At 39.3% G+C, this 23,186-nt stretch overlaps 1 protein-coding gene across 1 annotated transcript in view; it reads right to left on the bottom strand.

The window, feature by feature from the left end:
• LOC134528621 (serine-rich adhesin for platelets-like) overlaps positions 1 to 23,186 on the bottom strand; it is a 120,252-nt gene that overhangs the window by 11,009 nt on the left and 86,057 nt on the right. The window contains exons 6-8 of the mRNA XM_063362372.1: positions 17,382 to 17,478; positions 4,844 to 5,029; positions 1,820 to 1,895 (exon numbers count right to left, since the gene is read on the bottom strand). Coding sequence (XP_063218442.1) covers positions 1,820 to 1,895; positions 4,844 to 5,029; positions 17,382 to 17,478 — 359 coding nt within the window. The remainder of the gene's footprint in view (positions 1 to 1,819; positions 1,896 to 4,843; positions 5,030 to 17,381; positions 17,479 to 23,186) is intronic.

Below are 23,186 nucleotides of genomic sequence, written 5' to 3'. Positions count from 1 at the left end.
ATACACGTTTTATGAAAAAAGAAAAGAAAGGTTCAGGACAAAGAAAGAAAAGTTATTTAGAAGAAATAACGAATTTGTATGCTAGAAATGATAGAGCAAATATCATAACAACTGAAACATATGTAGATGCACTCCTCTCTGCCATCCGAATGAAAACTAATTAGACTAAAAATAAATTCTATCCAAGTATTACATAAATGAAGATAGGGAACCGGCAATTTCAAAAGCCACTAGTATACCCACAATAGTAGTATATTAATGGAGTTCCTGGGACTGGAGACAGAGTGAGGAGAGTGTCAATGACCGACCGCTTGACGTCACGGCGGCCATCTTGGATGACCTTGACTTTGACCTTGACAGACTTAATGGATTCGCCATATTGAATTTGAATGCCACACTCACTAATGTTGCACTTTTCATTATGCACGCTATCTTGCATGTGTATGATATCATCGTTGCACTTTTCGTTACAGCTGTATTCTATAACGTTGCAATTTTAGTTACGGCCGCCATCTTAAATTCCTATAACATATCCGCCATCTTGGGTCTGATGTCACCACCAATTTTTCGGTTCCAAAAATTATGTTCGCCATTTTGTTTTCATCTGCTGGAGGCCACCATCTTGGAGTATGTCACGGCCGCCATATTGTTTTCCAACCCAGAGGTCAGTGCTGTAGTGGTTCAAATCACAGTGCTTCTAATGTATTATGCATAAAAAATGAAATTTTTATATGTCGATAAGGACCATAATAGCACTGGTAGGTAATGGAACATCGACCTTATGTGATGAGACAGAGCCACGATGGCGCTCTCTAGGAGTAAACAGAGGGAACAAAGATGTCGGTATCCAAAATTATGGCCTCCAGCAGAACAAAAATAATATGGCAGCAGACAACAAATGGCAGATATGATGTCAGAATAAAAAAAGTGGCTGTGACATCAGATTCAAGATGATGGAAATGTTATTAAAATTTGAGATGGAGGCCGTAACGAAAAGTGCAACGTTAGAGAATCCAAGATGGCAGCCATGACTAAAAGTGTAAAGATGACATCATACACATCCAAGATGGCGTGCATAATATAAAGTACAAAATTAGTGAACGGGATGCTCAATTTCAAGATGGCAGATCCAATAAGTCCAGTGAGGTCAAAGTAAAAAGTCAAGGTCATTCAAAATGGCCGCCGTGACGTCAGGACGATCGCCACTGATCGGCTCCTCACTCCATTCTCCTCCAGTCCCAGGAACGTCATAAATTATTTACAACAATCCAAGAAATGCCAATTAGATTAGAATAATCTATAGTGTGTAATTCTTAGGGAAACCAGTAATTCGGAAATATCTTTTGTATCAAGGTATTTCACAAAACAATGTTACTACTTCTTAGAGCTATGAAGAATTTTGGGTGTGCAGCTGTACAGTACCCTAATTCTCATTGGCCCGTCAACGTATTGGAACACACGTCTCACTGACCACAGCCAATAAATACAAGAGAAAGCTACAACCTTTTGTGAAATAACTTGACACGAAATGTATTCGCGAAATACAGGTGACCTTAACTGGAAATCATTGGCGAGTATTAACATGTTTGTAATTAAGTTTCATTAATTTTTTCAGCAGTTTATACAATTGGGCACTGCAGCAATAAAGCGCCTACTAGTGAATCACGACTTCGTAACAGGAGGAGTCTTGGTATTGGTTGCGTACTCTACACATGTTCAGCAGTGACTGGCGAGCAACACAGGGGCTCTCTGTAGAGGCAATTGGCGGGTCCAGGTGTGTCTCCACGGAGCAGAGCGCGCTCCTGTATGGGAGCCTCACCTTCAGGTCGGTGGACTTCTTCCTCTTGCCGCCGCGCGCGGCGATGACGTCCAGCTGTTCGTCGTCACTGGCGTCACTGCAACAGGCACGTCATTTCTAGTACAGCACACCCGCTCATCTGCCGTCCAAACAAGTGATCACTGCCTGTGAATAAACGTGTTCATTGCCTTAAACCCAGCCCATTAGTAGAGACCTGAAAAATTCGCGGATTCAATTCGTGAAATGCTACAATTCAAATAATTATACCGTAGTGCTGCTTCTGCCATTGGTTCACTGTTAATCTGGAGTAATCAGGGCCAATTAGAGACCCTCACTCATAGAAGTGTCGAATCACAGGCCGCCCAGTCGAGACGACTCACAAGTCAACAGCCAATGAACAGTTGGCATTTGCCCGAGTGTGTAGAGGATAGCGGAGTCTATCCTGAAGGTCGTTGAACCCGCGAATTTTTCCGGTCTCTACCCATTAGTAGGGAGTGGAAGAATCCGCGGGTGAATTGACCTCCAGGATAGACTCTTATAGATCCTCTGCATACTTGGGAAAACGTCATATGTTCATTGGTTGCTGATGTGTGAGGCGTCTCAACTATATTAAGAGTCTCCATCTGACTCAGTCCTCCAGATTAACAGTGAACCAATACCAGAAGCAGCTCTCTGGTATAATTATTTGAATTTTAGCAAATTCACGGTCTCTACCAACTAGATGGTTCCCGGTTCAGGAAACCAATTACTAGAAGCCGGAAAAATTCGCGGGTTCAATGACCTCCAGGATAGACTCCACTATCCACTACACACTCGGGCAAATGCCAACTGTTCGTTGGCTGTTGACTTGTGAGTCGTCTCGACTGGGCGGCCTGTGATTCGACACTTCCACAAGTGAGAGCCTCTAATTGGCCCTCATTACTCCAGATTAACAGTGAACCAATGGCAGAAGCAGCACTAAGGAATAATTATTGGAATTGTAGCATTTCACGAATTGAATCCGCCAATTTTTCAGGTCTCTAGGCATTAAGCAGGGTAGTTCCACATCCTATTGCCTCAGTATCATACATCGCCAGTAATTACGGAATATTTATGGACTCAAGACAATTTGAGAAATAACTGAGCTTTAAACTCTACAGTTTATCACCAAAATTAAATAAAAACAGTTTGTCAATATTGAAAAAAAAAAACATGTAATGGGCCCGTGGCATACGGTGTTTAGGGGAATCTTAAAAGGCATACACTAATTGCTATGCCATAGAAGACACACCACAAACAAGCAGAATCCACAATCCATAACGGCTAGGAAAATTACACTTTTTGAGGTTGTACCCCCCCCCCCCCCCCCAAATCAAAGTTGTAACGGCACAGAGGGTTAATACAATCTAGCCCATGGAAACTTACTAATTAGGGGGGGGGGGGGGGTTGGCCCCCTAACGTTTTCCCTGGAACGAGTTAGAATTTCGAGCGAATTTTCTTTTATGAATAATGCGTATTTAGAACCTTTATACTTTTTAAAGAAATTATTTTTAAAAAAGATAGACATATACGACTTTGGTTAAACTAACTTTGATTTTTTTTATTTTAACCCATAATAATTTATACAACTATTTTATATGGTCTTAAAATTTACTTTATAAAAATGTGACCAGGACTTAAATCAAATTTTTTTACGTATACAGTACATGATGTAAATACAATTTTAAGAAATGTAGGTACCTTGTACTATATTTTAAGAAGGTAGATAGTTTTTCAATAATAATACAAGATCCCGACTAAGATTGACCTTCACCCATGTGTTTTACCAAATGAAGAAAAGAAATATATATATTAGTAATCATAATATACGAACAAACATATTGCGAATAGTAATGTTCGCAGGCTTTCACGGCCATTGTCTGAAGTAGCTCGGCTTCTGGGTTGTAGCCGCGTCCTGGGCGAATAATATTGACCGACGTTTCGGTCGACATTGCAGTCGCCATCATCAGGGAGCAGTAGGTACTTGCTCCCTGATGATGGCGACTGCAATGTCGACCGAAACGTCCGGTGAATTATTTGCCGAGGACGCGGCTACAACCCAGAAGCCAAGCTACTTCATATCGAGAATAGGTTTGTCTGATTAAATCAAGTCAAGTCCAGTCATTTAATTTCTATTAATTACTAGAGATCGGAAAAATTCGCGGATTCAATTACCTCTAGGATAGCCTCAATTATCCTCTGCATTTTTCAAGCAAACACGCGTGTTCATTGGGTGCTAACTTATGAGGCGTCTCCACTAGGTAGCTTGTGATTCGATTTTTCTTTGGCTGATAGTCTCTCATTGGCCCAGAGAGCTCAAGTTATAAACTTCGGGCCAATAGCAGAACCAGCAGAATCGTACACGTGTTTGGATGTCAGCCTATCACGAAATTAATCCGCGAATTTTTCCGGTCTCTATTAATTACTTGCATGCAAGATTGGTAGAGACTGGAAAAAATTCGCGCTTTGGATGACCTCTAGGTTAGACTCGACAATCTCCTACACGCTCGGGCAAATGCCACCTGCTCATTGGCTGTTGACTAGTGACACCTGTCAACTGGGACGCTTGCGATTCGATACCTTTTTTTGGTTGAAGGTTTTCCCATTGGCTCAAAGTCCTTCAGATAAACTGCGAGCCAATCACAGAAGCAATATAAAGGTACAGTTGTTTGGATTCTAGCGAATCGTTAAATGAATCCGCGAATTTTTCCGGTCTCTAAAGATTGGTATCGTTAACGGACAGGAAAAATTCGCGAGTTAATTTCTCGACAGGCTAAAGTACAAATAGTTATACCTCGGTGCTGCCTCTGCTATTGGCTAAAAACTCACCTGGATGTCTCTGGGCCAATGAGAAACACACGGCCAAAGCTGTATCGAATCACAGGCTGCTACGTTGGGACGTCTCACAAGACAGCAGCCAATGACCGAGTGTAGGTAGAACTATGGAGTTCATGCTGCAGGTCGTTGAACCCGCGAAGCACCGGGTGTCCGGGAGAGGGGATGCGGAGGGCGGGAGAGGTAGGCTACCTGTCGTCGTACTGCAGGCACACGCTGATGCTGTCGCTGGCCGAGTAGTAGTAGTTCTCGCGCAGGAAGGCCTGTCGCTCGACGCGCCGCCCGCGCTCGCTGTAGAACCTGACCAGGCGCGCCAGCTCCCTCTGGTACAGGTCCGGCACCAGCTTGTACACCAGCGACTGCAGCGCGCGGTCCGGCCTGCGCACACGCCGCCGTCTCGCTGCTTCATTCCCGCCGTGCGCCTGTGCGCCTGTGCTCCTGTGCGTCTCTGCTCCTGTGCTCCTGTGCGTCTGTGATCCTGTGCGCCTGTGCGCCTGTCTATCTGTGCTCCTGTGTACCTGTACACCTGTGCGGGGACGCACCACAACGGCGAACGTACAATAACGCCGGATACCATAACGCCGAAATGCCAAATTGACCGCAACGCCGACAGCTAGAAAACCGCTGTGTACCACAACGCCGAATTACCACATACGCCTGAAATACACTAACCCCGAAAAATGTCATTGCAGGACTGCCACAAAGGTTAGGTTAGGTTAGGTAAGGTTAGCATACAAATTCTTTCAGTTTTTTTTTTAATTTTGCTCCTGTGGGCCCCCTCCCCCCCCCCCCCCCTCCGCGCAGCAACATTTTTCGGCGTTACTGTATTTCGGCGTTGTGGTACACTGCAGTTTTCTAGCTGACGGCGCGGCGTTGCGGTCAATTTGGCATTCCGGCGTTATGGTATTCGGCGTTATTGTACGTTCGGCGTTGTGGTATTTCGGCGTTGTGGTATTTCGGCGTTGTGGTAACAACCCCTCCTGTGCTCCCTAGCGCTCGTCCCACTCGACTGTAGTGTTCCACTGTTTATTTATTTATTTATTGCCTTATTTTAAGCGGCGAAGTTAAGGCGTACCGCCTTGTCTTACACTTAACCACACACATCTTCACTAACTAGGTACATGCAAAGTTTAACCTGATAAATGTTATAGCCCTAGACATATTAAACATTGTCACATATACATTTAAATACATACTGAATTTACATATCAGTACAAATATGAAAATAACAAAAAAAATAGCATATAAGATACACTTGAGCTACTTGAAGTATAATATATTATAGGCATATTTTAAAAAGGCCATTTAAAAAAAATATATATCTAATGCTAAAGTTATAAAGATTTAAAGATATTTAATAACCTAAATATTTATGTAAAAACTAACGAAGAAATAAACACTATTCCAACCCCCCTTTCCCACGCGAAGCGCTTACCATCACCTCGGCTTTGTATTTTTCATTTTGTTAAATATTCTTACATTTAATTTTTTTTACAATTTGCTTTCTGTTCTTTGAGTCATGTTTATTGCGCTAATGTCAGGTACTTAGTTGTTCGGATGTATCACTCTAAAAAAAAATTTTGTACTTTTACAAGGGAAATTCTTGGAAACCCTGTTGCCAAGGATATTTCGTGCAAAACTACAAGGCAGAGCCTTGCAAAATCGCACATGGTACAAAGCTCTGCCTCGTAGTTTTACAAGTAATATCCTTGGCAACAGGGTTTCCAAGGATTTTTCTTATAAAATATACAAAAATTTCTTTCAGTGTATTTCTTTATGTCTTCAACTTAGAAGTTTTAGTTATTCCGTCATTTTTATTATTATTTAATCATTTGATATAATTTTTGTGGGTAGTTTCGTGTTCCTCTTACTGTTCAACAGCTTTGCGTGATGCTGGCTTCAGGCCACTGTTGCTCGCAGCTCGCTGGACCGCGACAGCTGCCGCACACGGCGCGAGCTACCACCGGTACAGATGTCCACCTCGTGTGGGTCACAAACTGCCCAGGGGTCTCCGCAAACCTACGGTACTGGGTTATCGTATTTTCAACATTAATAAACAATATTAGTATTTATATAGCGACAGAACATCCAGAATCTCGTTGAATATACAGCAAATACTTTTTTTCCCTGTTTTTTTACGAGCTTGTGTTCAACCTGTTTGCAATGAATCGCTAAACTCTTTAAGGGGCCCGCCTCGTCAGGAGTGTATGTGTGTTAGTGAGGCTGGATGATAAGCGCGACGCTCGCTGGTGCTTCTAGCGCGGTGTCTCCTCTGGACTGGCGCGCAGTCTTCTCGTCGTGCACATGAGCGGTGACCGTAACATCATATGGTCGAGAAATGAAGATAAAGGTGTAATGCAAGTCCCTTAAGTGCTTTCAAGAATCTGTACCGGTTGTTTTACGCCTAAAAATTACTCTGAAAACATGCGTTTTAGCAATTTTAACTCTTCTAGAAATACAGTTTAAAAACTTAATCCGAAATCAAAAATACTTTTCGGCCCTCAGCGAACTTTTAAATGCTTTTCGTAAGCAGACCACACTCGGATATCTCGAGTCGTTTTTGAAATCGCGTTGTTTTTCCTGAAGCTCTGCGCACAGTGTGTGTGCCCGGGTGGGCGGGGGCCTTAAGAAGCCACTCCAGTGTTTCAGGGGCACTACGCAACCCGCGTTAACCTCATAAGATTCAATGCTATTTTCATTTTGCTTATAACTTATTAACTAATATAAATTTCGAAATGATGCTTGCTTGATATGTAAGACAACGATGCTCTTATCAAAGCCCCTTTCTTCAAAAACGTGCATAAAATATGGTTCAAACCTAGACAATACTTTTATGCACATTAGTAAAGATTAGAATAAAACCATAATTTATGCACGTTTTTGAAGAAAGGGGCTTTGCTAAGAGCATCGTTGTCTTACATATCAAGCAAGCATCATTTCGAAATCTATATTAGTTAATTAGTTATAAGAAAAATGAAAATAGCATTGAATCTTATGAGGTTAACGCGGGTTGCGTAGTGCCCCTGAAACACTGGAGTGGCCTCTTAAGTCGGAACTTCTTTTAGACAGTGTGTATTTCACAAGGATGGTTGGCTGACGGTTGGACATCGCCAAGGGAGGACGCAGCACCAGCACGTACAGGCTGGCCGAGCCCGGGCGCGCTATCGCTTGCGAAACCCGATGCCCTTTGAACCGCGCGGCGGGGCTCTTATCAGCGGCTGGCGTGTCGCGCTCTCCCGGCCACCGCGACTACCGCCGCAAGGTTGGCACCGCTGCGCACCTCCGGCAAACACTGCACTGCGCCACAGCAGAGAACCAATCTCTTTTTTTTTAATTTTTTTTCAACCGGGGCACACAGTGTTATCTTTGTTTATATACTGTATAGAAGTCGCGAGTGAATAGGATTTACTCTACGTTTTTCAGAAGCGTATGAGGAGCAGCTTGGGAACTTCACCGCTGCAGTGCGCTGTCGTAACGCCCTGTATCGTCTTAGTTGTTATGTACACGTTAAGAGCGCAGCACTGTCGCCCGCTGTCATTCCCCGCACCCCCCCACCCATCATTCGCTGCAGCTCAAGGTCGTTCAACGGGAGGGGGAAGGGGTGTTTGAAGAGTTCGACACTTGTCCGCTAGGGACCACCACAAGTCGATGCCCTAGAGATGGCGGCGATTGCGGCGGTGAATTAACCGACTACCTCAAAACCGTATTAGAAATTTTAACCTTGGCTGGCGACTTCTATACAGTATATATATATATATATATATATATATATATTCAAAGGTGTTATCGACTTGTTCTTTTGGCGGAGCCCCAACTCCTTCAAGGAAAGTTATGTGACGATGGCTGTGTCTGCTTCACGCGACGTTCGTCCCGACTCGCGGAACACCCTGTGACCCCGGGGTTCAGGGCAACACCTCCTGGGAGCCGCTGCACTGGACAATTACACCGACCAGCTGCGAGACCTGGCGGTGTCACGCATCTGTAGGTTCGCGGTGTGGGGGGAGTTCACCTCGTGAGCTTCAACCGATAAAAGTCATCTCTGGAGAGGGTATGCTTGTGTGTGCTGCACTGCCCATATTGTGGCCTATACGCACACAGTAAAGTTTCTCGTAAAAGAGGGGAAAAAAAAATAGTTGTCTGTAAAGTCGGTTTACAGACGATAGTTTAACGTGACAACGTCATAACAAAACATTGATGAAATGATTGCATACTTTTAAGAATAAAATTTAATAATCTTAATTGAATTATTACTATTTTGTATGGATACAAAGAACGAGTGAAATGAAATCTACAATTTAATTGATAAATTTACTTTTGTTTGCACTCATTAATTCAAATATGTTTATTACTTTAACGAAGAGATTATTTTAACTATAACTTTTATACATGTTTGCTATTTAACTTCTTCCAATCTGTGTTATTCTGTTAAGGATGGGACGATGATAGGAAAAGTAGGAAACGAATGGGAGTGTTTCAAGTTTAATGTGCCTCGAAAAAGTCAAATCGATGGTTGTTCCAATCGAGTGGAAGAGAGATAGATGCGGCGCAAGCGTACAATGAGCGTATCGGGACACAGCGTAACGGGACAATGTGCGTTACGGGACACTTTTTCATGCGTGCCGCCAGCGTTCATCGATTTATTAGACGTTGTCACGTCAAAAATATATGTTTAATAACTATACAGATAATTTTAGGGGGAGAAATGAAGGGAAATAATCTCTACAGTGCTTCAAATTTATTTTTCAAAACGTTAACCATGTTAAACAATGTATGTATGCATGTATTATGTATATGTATATATATATTATTTTGAAGCCTGGCCTCATGCCGCCAGGGTGGTTTCACAATCTCCCCCATGTTATTCCTCCAGCCACAGAGTACACTTACATGTTGACGCGGGTTCCTTATTGGACAGTCGCTTTTGGGGGAGGCGGACCTCAGTCAATAACGACAGGAGACAGAAAATCAAATAATATGTAAGAAAAAAAATTGGTTGTCTGTAAAGTCGGTTTACGGACGTCATAACAAAAGATTGATGAAATGATTGCATACTTTCATGAATAAAATGGAATCATTTGTATGGATACAAAAAGGAGTGAAATGAAATCTACAATTTAATTGAAAATTTTACTTTTATTTGCACTCATTAATTCAAATATGTTTATTACTTTAACGAACAGATTATTTTAACTATAACTTTTATACAGGTTTGCTATTTAACTTCTTCCTATCTGTGTTATTCTGTTAAGGATAGGACGATGATAGGAAAAGTAGGAAACGAATGGGAGTGTTTCAAGGATGATGTGAATGAAAATGGCTTACCCAACACCAAGACGCAGTCAAAAATAATATATATGCGCCACGGACTTTGCAGCAATGCTAGGAGGAGCGGGTTAGCAAATAGCAATGAAAAAGTTACATTGAAATGCATGAAAACAGAATTACGCCACGGACTCGGTCGCAATGCTAGGAGGTTCAGGTTAGCAAAGAGCAATATAAAATGAGCGTAACGGGACACAGCGAAACGGGACGATGTGTGTAACGGGGCACTTTTTCGTGCGTGCAGCCGGCGTTCATCGATTTATTAGTCTTTGTCACGTCAAAAAGCTTTCTTAATATGTAGTACTGCCTATATCCTCCAATAACTAATATATTCGTGTTAAAAGTTTAGTGTCTTCCTTTTGTCGACACACATTTTACATCTACATGACCAAAAAATTTATTTTTACGGCCACGCAAGAGTGGCATCTTTCGTTTATTTTATTTCTTACAAGCTGAAGAACACGGCGGTGTCCGGGGTAAACATATTATAATAACAGGAACATCCGTACGGAGATTCAAGTCTGTAGCACATACACTTGAAAAACGAGAAATTTTGATTTTGAGGTCCCAATCATAGGCGTACCCAGGGGGGGGGGTGCTTGTGTGTTTTTTGGGGTTAAACCCCCCCCCCCCAAATATAGGCAAGAATATTATGAACACTCATGTCATTCGAAACTCATTTTCTGAAGTTTCACACCCCAAGCAGCCCAATTTGTGAGTTAACGTAAACAAATTCAAATTTGAATTGCAGTGGTTGGCTCATGAATGTCCACTACAACATCCATCGACCCGGAGAATGTGGTTACGGAATTTAAAAAAAAAAAAAAAAAAAAAAAAAAAAAAAAAAAAAAAAAACGTAAAAAGTTTTTAAGCTTTAAATAAGTTTATTATAAACAATTATTTTTTGGTGTTTATGCGTTTTTTTCTTAAAAATCATAAGCCCCCTCCCCCCCACCAAAAATATCTGGAAATACCCCCCCCCCCCCCAAATATATCCTGGGTACGCCTATGGTCCCAATTTTGCACAATCTCGGTGCATCAAGGCTACGCAGCAGCAGAACCGGGGCGCCAATCTTCAGCTTCATGCCATGGGAAGGCAGGTAACCCCTAGGCAAGACGTGACGAACGCACCTAATGATAGCGCGTTACTAATTCAAAGCAGCTCCATCTACTGACGAAGTTCTAAACTAAACTGTTTATCAGCGCCCTTAAGTTCTCTAGCAGCTTCGAGCTTCACTAAGCGGATGGGTTCCGCCAAGGAGAAGGATAGGGAAGTTGCCTGACCTTACTATATGACCGTGTGGTGGACATAGAGAAATGACACAAACTCATTTTGTGTCTATGACCTACATCCTTTGATTTTCTATTATAAAACTAAATTTACCAATTTTTCATTCACTTAGGGATTTAATTTCACGATTATATGTAGTCTATGTCACGTTCCAGCCCATTATATATATATATATATATATATATATATATATATATATGATATAGAGAACTTATTGTATGCGTGATCTAGGTATTCTCTTAGATTCTAAATTCTACTTTCATCACCACGTGGATAATTTCATTGCAAGTGCAAACAAAATAATAGGGCTTATTAAATATTTAACTTATTTGGCTAGCTCTCTTGATCCTTCATTCAATCATAGAGCAATGCGACCTTTTCAAACGTATCACATAAAAAAATGAGCTATCAAAACGGTGTACTGATAATTGTAATGATATTTTGAAAGATTTAGACCCTTTAAAAAGGGCAAAAATCTCAATGAAAGACATTTTTAATTCTAAATTTTCTTGCAGTTAAGATAATTTCTGATGTAAATAATGTATTATTGTTATTTGGTTTATAATGAATTGATTTAAAATTGATTAATTTAGTTATATTTTTTAAGTGTCTTTTGTCATGTGTTTATGTTTGTGTTGCCCCATTTTATTGTTGTGTTATTATTGTGTTTTGTGTATGATATTGTTATTTTTTGTAATATTTGTTAAGTGCCCACCTGTTAAAGGCTCTGACTATTGGTAGGCACTCAAATAATAATAAATAATAATAAATAATAAATATATATATCAACGGATCGGCATGATTTTTTCACACACACACACACACACACACACACACACACACACACACACACACAGATATATATATATATATATACCGATCCGTTGCTCCGTTGTTGTATGAAAAAAGGACCAACAGACAAAAACATTTTGGCGTTTATAATATTAGTAGGGATAATAAGTTGTTATTTTTCAACAGTCTTTCGTTTCGGGGAGGTTTTTATTTGTAATTCCCACCCAATGTATTTCCCAGCTCATTTTCTATTTACAAAATAAATTCAATTAAAATGTTCGTGTTTTCTAGCAACAAAAAAACCACGAAAGTATATGCGTACGTAAGACCATTAACATCTTCCACAAAAATAAAATCCATTGTCACAATGTCACAATCCTTTCGAAAAGTTTTATATACGTAAGAAATAGAGGTAATAAATTAGGTACACTAAAATTATAATATTAATATATTTAAAGATGCAAAAAAAAAATCCATTTCTGCAAAGCCTACACGCGTAGGCAGATTCCAAAGCACCTATTTCTTCTGGAAATATTTGGAAACGTCTATAAAAATTATGGAATATTTTAAGAACTTAATGTACATAACATATTTTTATGTTCTCCAATATTATAAAATGATCGATTAAATATTTGCTCATTTTCCATGCATTGAACATATTAAAACTATTTTTTAACGCAATGCATCCACCATTGAAAAACTTAGAAAGAATTTCATATTACATGCCAAATAATTGTTTTAACCTTCAAAAACTATTTTTCATCCTTTGCACTAATAGCGTGGTCGTAAAAAATTAGCTTGAAAATAATTTCAAACGAATTTTATGCTAAGAAATTATGAAATTTTTGAAATTTTGAACCAACTTTTTTTCAGTAATTATTCGTTTCATCAAAATTTGTATCAGCAAAAGTTTTAAATGGAGTTTAGGATTAATAAAATAAATTATAACGGGTTTGATAGTAAATACATAAAAAAGTAATGATCATTCTTTATTTTCAAACCTTGTTATTTCCACCTCTTGCAATAGGCCTAATGGTTGGTCATAAAAAAAATAATTTTCCGATGAAAGTTGTACATAATATTTTTTTAAAGTTTTATAATAAAAATAAATTGATTTAATAATTTACAAGGTACGGATGTTAAGAATTCTTTTATTTTAAAACCCTTATTTCAACCCCTTTCAGCAATGATTCGTCCTAGCAAAAATTGTCTCAGACAAAAGTTTTAGATAAAAATTATAAGATTTACAAACAATTCCAACGGATTTGATAGTGTACCTACTAAAGGAGTTTGATTTTTTTTTTTTAATTCTACCCCTCATTTTTTCAACCCCTTGCAGCAATGGTTCGTCTAATCAAAAATCTTTCCATTTTTTCTTTCCATAGAGATGTAATTGAAAGACACCATCTTGGTTTCAAAGGTTTTTGTTTGAATTTTGTTTATAGGCTTATTATTAATTTTAAGATATTTGGCTCTTTTAAGCTTTGCACATACTTTCATGAAATTCTTTGTTTAAATAGTTACTGACTGTAACAAGTAGTTCCTTCTGTGAAATAATAATTGGTAGAGACCGGAAAAATTCGCGAATTCATTTCGCGAAAGGCTAAAATACAAATAGTTATACCTCAGTGCTGACTCTGCTATTGGCTCACAACTCACCTAGATGTCTCTGGGCCAATGAGAAACACCCAACCTAAGGCTATATCGAATCACAGGCTGCTACGTTGGGACGTCTCACAAGACAGCAGCCAATGAGTGGGTGACATTTGACCGAGTGTACGTAGAACTATGGAGTTCATCCTGCAGGTCATTGAACCCGCGAATTTTTCCGGTCCCTAATAATTGGTGTTTAGGATTTAATTACTTTTTCCCGTCAGAATGACTACAGAGTTGCAATATTATCAACCCGGGTTGTATCAGTCTGGCAACAGTGTTCGCCATTTACTCATCGTGGAACGGACTTTAACTTCCGATAAGAGCTTGGTCCACTCCACGAAGGTGGAAGTAGAAGGAGTGGTTTCCTGGTGCAAGACCTAACCAGTTGTTCTCGAAGTACGCGCCCTAGAGTACTTCCGAGTGTGCCCTGTGGTATGCTAGAGAAACGTGTGTTCAAACATAAAAATAAATAGTGCGTGGAGTCCCTCCGCGCGGAAGAAGTGAAACTTTGTAATGTGAAAATGAAAATAGGAAGTGGTATAAATTGATTTTTAGTGAAATCATATTAAATCAAATCAAACTAAAAAAAAAACAAGTAAATGAAATAATGAATATTATAAATTAAAATAGAACAATAAAATAGAGCAACCAGTAGGTATTTCAGCTAATTTCACGACGCTCACACTGTTTACTTCGCTGCATAGCAAGAATACCGCGCGCATGTGCTTGGAATATTGGACGCTACTCGTTGCTAACGCTCGCGCTGGCCTGTAACAGGTATACTACGCGCATGCGTTCGAGTGCCACGCATTCACTCTCGCTCTGTCTCTTTCTATTCCCCCTCCCCAGGAGCGTTGAACGTTTAACGCAACAGTGCTTTCATACCCCCTCCATGGTAGCATTAAACGTTTAACGCAACCTTGTTGGAAGTCGCATTAGAAGTTTCACTTCAACAAATATACCAACTCTATTATACCATTTCATTACGGACATGAAGCTTATTATTTCATGTTGTTAAAGTTATGCTTCTGTAGGCGCATTATGAAGAAAAATGATATGAGTGAATTTTTACGATGTGCGTGTAACATGAAACCAAAATTGACAGGGTGTAAAAAGGCAACATACTAAGAAAAACTATATGTGTGCTTTTTAGTGACTGATATTGAATACTGGTCTATATAAATAAAAAAAAAACATTATTGTATATATTATTGATAATTGTGTTTATAAACTTTTTCTAGTGTATTTTCAAGTGAATTTAATTCATGTGAGGTAATGTTCCTGTATGAATAATTTATTTGCATAATAAATTATAAATTATTACATTATATAATAAATAATTAAAATCAATATTGCAGAAGAAACATTCAGCATATTATTTGATTATTATTAAAATTTATCTTGATTTTACTAAATAAAATAATTAATTTTATAGATGTGTTTAATTTATATTGAATACAGAGTATTTGTTAACATTTTCTAATTTTGTTAAATTTATATTTTACCAACAGTATTTATAATATCACTTAGTACTTTAGTAATATTACGAATGTGAGCAAGCCACGTCACGTGCAGGTGCAGAGCTAGCCGGCGGTTGCCGCAACGTGATATGCGCCGCGCGCGCCTGGAAGATAACAAGGATTGGTGCTTTCCCCCCCTCCTACCCACCTATCCCCGCGCGGCGCCCTGCCTTTGACACGTAACTGACACCGGATCAGCTGGGAGTTATGCGAGCCACCTACACGTGTTTCGAGAGATTTATACCATCGTGTCGGCGCGGTATGACGCGACTGGCCCCGGCCGCTCTCGTGAGTTCTGGAGTTGCGCCGGGGCCTATATAAATGCCCGAGGACGCAGGGCAGGGAGTCAGTGGAGTTGAGTCAGAGTTGAGTGGGGAGTTCTCCCGCGGTGGAGTTCTCGGGGCGATAGTGCCGCGGGTGCGGCAGAGGGGCGAAGTCCTTGGACGAAGGTTCCAGGGCAGGGAGTGAGTTCAGTGAAGTCGGGAGTTTTCCCGCGGCGGAGTTCCGAGCGAGGCGTCGAGTGGGATCTCGGCGAAGGGGAAGTGCGACGGCGGCGGCGGAGTGCGGCGGCGGAGATCCACGAGGGGTGCTGCGGCGAGAGTTGCGCCAGAGGTGCGGCCCAGCGAGGCGTGTGGATTGTGAGAAGCGAGTGACTGAGGAAGCAACGTTTTTAAGTGCAATTGATTATTGGACATTTTAGATTATTTGTAAGTGACATAAGTAGTGGCAAAAAATAAAACTGTGTGTGATAAAAATCTTTAATTGGGCTATCCTTTACGAACCAGCAGTAAATCGTAACAGTATTTTATTTCTATTAGTTATTTGCATTCAAAATTAAAGTTAGTTTTTTACTACGCCAAGTGAGTATAACCTCTAACGCGCGTACATGAGTACACACACCAATTATTTTGAACAACACTACACCCTCATGTTTCGTCATTATTTTATAGCATTATTTTGTCCCATAATATTTGACAGAATAATTATAAATATATATATATTTTTTTTAATGTGTATCTGGCATGCCTACAATTATTCGTAGTATTTCAAATAGACGTAAACTTCAAAACGTTTAAGAAACCTGTGGTCAAAGGCTCGAAAAGAATAATCAAATGAGAAATGTGCTTATGTTTGTCCAAACAGGTTCCATAAATAGCACACTGGAACTAATTTTAGCACGTATGTTCATAATTACTATATCGTGTATTTTTACGCAATAGTTCTTTATAATATTCGCAACAGAATTAATTATATGCTACATTGTTTTTATGGAAATTCACATAAGTTGTGGATTTTTTTTATTAATCACAGTTATTATTTCAGTACTTTGTCTTTCTTTTGACTTAGTATAGTAAACACTAATTTAAATTTCCCGAATTTATTACTGAATACATGTGCTACTAGTTTGATTGCCCCAAAATATCCCAATGATATATTCATCAATAATTAGAAGGCTTAACTTACAATTAAGAAACCTTTTTGTTTAAAGTAAAACCATGGTTAAATTTAGAAATATGAAATGGTCGAGCAAAATTAACAATACTTATAATAAATCAATAGTGGGATAGCAATTAGAACAATTGTGGTAATAATTGATTAGTTATTTATTTTTCTAAAAACAAAAATAAAAAAATAAATTGTATTGACGTTTTTCTTCTAGACGATCAGGTAAAGGGGGTTTAAAAAATAAGATTAGAATATAAAATACACAAATGCTGCGGAAGAAATTTAAAACTAAATTTATATTGTACGATAAAAATAAATAAAAAGAGAGCAAAATATAAATGCGTAAGTACTGAAATACTATATAAAAAAAACCCATCTTAATTTGAAAAAACTTAAAAATTAAAAGACCATAGACATATACTAATCGCAGGAACGCGCCGCATACAAAGTGACAGTGGATGAGAGTAAGGCAGGAAAGGGAGGAGGGAGGATAGGAGACACGGAGGGAGGAAGGCACCGCACAAGGAGGTTGCAAGCATCCATTGGAGCGACCTCGCTGCACTGACCTGATGCCCAGCGTGCAGTGTGACAGTGGATGAGACAAAGGCAGGAAAGGGAGGAGGGAGAATAGGAGGCACGGAGGGAGGAAGGCACCGCCCAAGGAGGTTGCAAGCATCCATTGGAGCGACCTCGCTGCACTGACCTGATGCCCAGCGCGGGTCGCGCCTCGTGCAGCTTGCCGTGACAGACGGGACAGCGGTTGCTGACGGCGATGTGGCGCACGATACAGCTGCGGCAGACTGCGAACACGACGACCGCTCATGTCAGCTCGTCCACTGAGCCACACAACTACTATGCACATTCAGAAGCAAACTTACTTTGCTATTTTGTCTAAGTTTATCCTAACGTAGATTGCTTTTTTTCTCCAGGGTTTTTCTCACTCCTATTTGCGCTGGCACTTGTAACACGTGATCTCGCTTATGTGCTCGTCGTCCTAAACCTATCGACAGTGATCGCCGAACAAACAAATTGAAATTGAGCTGGATTTTTTTCTCGATATTCAAGAGGTAGTATCTCTAATTATTTTGCTTGCACAACTTATTCCTTTTTAGAAATAAATATATACTAGCTATGTAGACTATATGCAATTTTGTATTGTACTATCAATTCAATAACTGTTATTACATAGTTTTAATGTAAAGTTAAATTTATATTTCAAACCTACCATGAACTAAAAGCTGATAATTTTGTCATATAGATTTTTTGAATTCACCTTTCGTATGTAGGCTTCGCCTTAAAATTTAAATTGAAAGCTACGATCCAAAATTAAGTAAATATTTGTTTTTCTCAAAACCTTTGAAATCTGTGGGTTTTTTTTATATCACCACCAAAAACACGAAATCATAGAAGCAAAATACTTAAGTAAATTACCTTTATATATGTAGCCTACAATATCAATAGCTTTTTTTGTATTTGCCTGTTTATTTTTTTTGCCAAAGTAGGTAGATCTCGCAACCATAAGGCCGAGTTAGTGAACAACGCAAGAAACACAAGACGCAAAAGCTTAATAAATAAGTTTTCAAATATAGTCCATAAATTACGAAAGACACGCAACACTGCAACATAAGAATTGGCCAAATTTCAGCCACTTGCAAATTTCCGTCTTCTAATACTGGACTAGAAGCGATCAGATTTTCTTTTTATCGCATCGTGTTTTAACTTATTTATCTATTGCACAGTTGAAGCAAATGTCGCTTTCAAATCAAATCATTAAGAATTTCCACACGTGTTCGTGAAAAAAAAAAAAAATATATATATATATAGGCTATATTTTTGTTATAAAAAGAAGCCCGATACAGGCGTAGAGTTGACAATATCTTACAAATTGTGTGTTTTTAAATAGATATCGAAAAAATTCGCAGATTCATTTCGCGATATCCTAAAAATATGCTTATTCTGCTATTTGCGCACATTAATATGAACTCTGGGTCAATAAGAAACCCTCAAACGAAGAACTATCGGATCACAAGTTAGGGGAGACCGGGGCAGATTGGCCCACTTTTAGTCAATTTATTTTTTAAAGATATGATATTAACATGCATTAAAGTTTTGTGGCGTTAGCAAAAAGAATAGACCTTAAAGCACATATTGAAATTAATTGATTTAAGTAAATTTCAATATGAAGTTTTCAAAACAATTTTTATTGAAGTAAGGACGAGCGTGCCAACGTGCCCCACTATTGGGGCAAGTTGGCACAACACACAAATATCAAAAGCTTATAATAAATAATCTGGAAATATAAAATAACTATAACAATATATCAATATAATATAAACACAAACATAAAAGTTAACTAACTTGTTTCTTTGAACAATATACGTCCGTAAATAAGATCACTTTCATAAGTTTTTCTCGCATCTGAAACACACATAAAATAGAGTGTCACCGGAAATGCAGTCTTCTTGTGCCCATTTATGACACTTGGTACACTGCACCCATTCTTGACTGCATTCTGAATTGCTAAATGCACCTAAGCAGCAAATACAAAGGCAGTCCTCATCTTGATCATCACTTTCCAAAGGGGAAGAGCTTTTTGGAATGCAAATTTTCTTGGAAGTGCGATCCAAAGGAAAAATATTCTTTGGCGGTTTACCGTTTCTTAAACGGCCTTCTTTTTCTTTGAAGATTCCTGTTCCTCTGCCAAAGCCCTCTGTATTGGAGTGTTTGTCAAAATTGCTGATTTCCTTTTCTTTCGGCCTTTGCCAGTTTCTTTTCTTGGTCTTACTGTGGTGAATGGCCTTACCAACTCTGGGGAAGAATACTAAGTCTAGACAGTAGGTAATGGGGACGAATCAATATGAGTAGATGTCTATGGTATGTTCTCAAAAGGCATACAAAGGGATGTCAAGATATATTAAATAAACGAAAACAAACTTTTTTAGGCTTACTTTCCATGGTTTAGCATAGCTAAATTGCACCCAGGGCAAAGATGCAGGAACATTCGCCAGGTGCTGTAATGGTTGTGATGCCATAGGCTGTGGTGGTGCTGCCATAGGCTATGATGGTGCTGTCATAGCCTGTGGTGGTGCAGACATAGCCTGTTTTGGTGCTGCCATAGGTTGTGGGAATGTAAGAGGATGTTGTGATGCTGGCCCAGATAGTGAATTTTTTTTTATAATTAGCGCAATATCTAGCCAGTGTCTGTCCTATATGGTATGCCGAAATCTTGAGCTGCTCCCCTTTGAACGGTTCGTTCTTTTTACAGCAAGTACAGCTGCTTCCATTGTTTCAGCTGACACTTGGCCCCTGGTAGTCTTCTTCTTGTATGTGCGCACCCTTGTGAAATTTTAGGAACAAACAAACAGTTATTTTTAGTATTCATCCTCAGTTTTTGCGAGCAATATTGAATAGACTAGTTGTAAAATATAGCAAATATATTATAAATAATAAAAATGTTTATTATTTTTATTATTAATATTGCATAAACATTATCGGGATATAAAACTGGGCTGTTAATAAATTTTTGAGTTATGGGGCACGTTGGCACAGTGTGCCAACCTACCCCTTATTCATTGTGCCAATGTGCCCCATTCCTTGGTTACTTCTTTACATTACCCTCAATAAATCAACAGAGCAAAATAAACTCTTCTTGATAGCTAAAAGCAAACCTTAAACAGTTGTCTTTAAGATGAATATATATATATATATATATATATATATATATACACACACACACACACACACACAAAATTACGTTATATATACAATGCTATTTAGGATTTTAAGTTAAAATGCAGTTTTACTTACATGTTCAATAAACACAAAAAGTTCTCTCTTCCGCTGAAAAAGTCACAATTTTGAGTACCGTCAACGGAGGGACAAGACACTCGACTGACGCACCTCGCGCAGTACTGGTGGCGCTATACTGCGTCTGTTTAGAGAACTACAGCGACTGTGCCAACGTGCCCCTGATACCAACCTGCCCCTGATACCAACCTGCCCCTGATACCAACCTGCCCCGGTCTCCCCTACTCAGTAGAGACGCCTCAAAGTCAGTAGCCAATGAACAGGCGGTACCGACCCGAATATACAGAGGAATATTCAGATTCATCCTGTATAGACTACCCGTAATATATTTTTGTAAATACGAAAATATTGGACGAAAATCCTTTAACAATGTATTATTGCTTTTGTAGGTAGACTATGTAGTTCATCATCGGGGCAACTGAACCCGCATAAATTTCCAGGTACCATAGATTACCCACTTTACTAATTTTAATTAGAAGTAGCTTGGCTTCTGGGTTGTAGCCGTGACCTTGGCGAATAATTCACCGACGTTTCTGTCGACATTGCAGTCGCCATCATCAGGGAGCAGTTACCTACTGCTTAGTAAGTAACTGTAAATGTAAGTAACAGTAGGTAACTGCTGCCTGATGATGGCGACTGCAATGTCGACCGAAACGTCGGTGAATTATTCGACAAGGACACGGCCACAACCAAGAAGCCAAGCTACTTCAGACAATGGCCGTGAAAGCCGGCGAACATTATTTAATTTTCCCTTTGTCTTACATACCAAAGCAATAAATAAAGTAGTTGTCCAATATTTTCGTATTTTCAAAAAAAAATACTGACAGTCTATACAGAATGAGTCTAAAATCGACCGCAAATTTCAGCTGCAGGTTCATTACGACAAAACAAGTTGTAAACCTAAATAGACTTATGGTCTAAAGTGGTTCTCAATGCTGAAACACTTTTATTGTAAACTAGCTGAAGCACCCGGCGTTTCCCGGGCTAAAAACATCATAATATAATGAACATCACTGCCGAGTTTCAAGTCTGTGCGACATACACTTGAAAAACGGGAGATTTTGATTTTTGAAGTCCCATTGATTGCACAATCTCGGTGCATCTAGGCTAAGCATCAGCAAAACCGGGACGCCAATATTCAGCTCCATTTTGTTGGAATGTAGGTAACCCCTAGGCAAGACGTGACGGACGCACCTAATGATAGCGCGCTACAAATTCAAGGAAACGCCATCTACTGACTAAGCTCTGAACTAAACTGCAATTAGAGCCTTTAATTCTCTAGCAGCTTCGAGCTTAACTAAACGGATGGGTTTCGCCAAGGAGAAGGATAGGAAGTATCCAGACCTTACTAATATGACCGTGTGGTGTAGGCTACATACAGAAATGATACAGACTCATTTTGTGTCTATGACCTACATCCTATGATTTTCTATTATAAAACTAAATTTACCCCTTTTTCACTGACTTAGGGATGGAATATCATAATTATATGTAGTCTATGTTACTCTCCGGCCCATAAACTATCTATATGTAGGGACAGGAAAAATTCGCGGGTTCAATGACCTGTAGGATGAACTCCATAGTTCTACATACACTCGGTCAAATGCCACCCACTCATTGGCTGTTGTCTTGTGAAACGTCCCTACGTAGCAGCCTGTGATTCGATACAGCTTTGGTTGGGTGTTTCTCATTGGCCCAGAGTCATCCAGGTGAGTTGTGAGCCAATAGCAGAGGCAGCACTGAGGTATAACTATTTGTATTTTAGCCTATCGCGAAATGAACTCGCGAATTTTTCCGGTCTCTATCTATATGCAAAAAAAAAAACATGTTGCTCCGTTACTGTGTGAAAGGACAGGCAAACAAACTTTCACATTTATAATATTAGTAGGGATAATAGAGAAAGTATTTAAGATGGAAGAACTGAGCGTCTGAATTATGTTCAATGAAATAAAGTTCTAAAACCAACGCGAATTTTGTTGCTGCTGCCTAATTATTTCACAAATTAATTGAGAATAACGCCTTTATTTTTCACATAATTTTGTGACGTGTTATTAGCCCCAATTATTTTAATTAAATAATTTTGTAACAGCGACAAAATTTGGGTAGTTGTAGGACGTCCCTTAATTAGACATAAACTCAGACGCCAAGTTTTATATAGGCCTATAATATATTTTCTCTATTATTTAAAATTAAAATATTTTACAGCTTCAATTTAAAAGACGTATACTAGCATTGAGAAGGAACTACTTTATTTAGTTAAGGGCATGTATTTTTCGTGAAAAAAAAAAAATCTGCTCGCTCATTAGACTGCAATGAGGTATGCCAGCGCTAACGGTTGTTCCCTTGTGATTGGCGGCCGTCTGCGAGATAAGCCATTGATTTCCCTGATTGGCCGGGCCATTCAGGACGTGATGTCTTCCGCACTGAATGACTGTGTTCAGGGGCGCAACAACAAGGGGGGGGGGGCCGCAAAGGTATTTTGCCTCCCCCCTCTGAAACCTTGAAGTGGGGGCAAACGGGGGCAAAGAAAATTGCTGTGTAATCAATTTTTAGATAATAAAACTGCTTAAATAGCACCATTTTCCACCTTGAAATACAAATTTTCCCGGGGGAGGAATGATTATTTATAAAATGGTATTTTGCTCCCCCTTTGGAAATTTAGTTGTTGCACCCCTGACTGTGTTTATTGTACTGAAAATAG

This window comes from Bacillus rossius, chromosome 1 (assembly GCF_032445375.1).
Source record: "Bacillus rossius redtenbacheri isolate Brsri chromosome 1, Brsri_v3, whole genome shotgun sequence".
NCBI classification, from domain to species: Eukaryota; Metazoa; Arthropoda; class Insecta; order Phasmatodea; family Bacillidae; genus Bacillus; species Bacillus rossius.
This window is presented reverse-complemented; position numbering and strand designations above follow the sequence as displayed.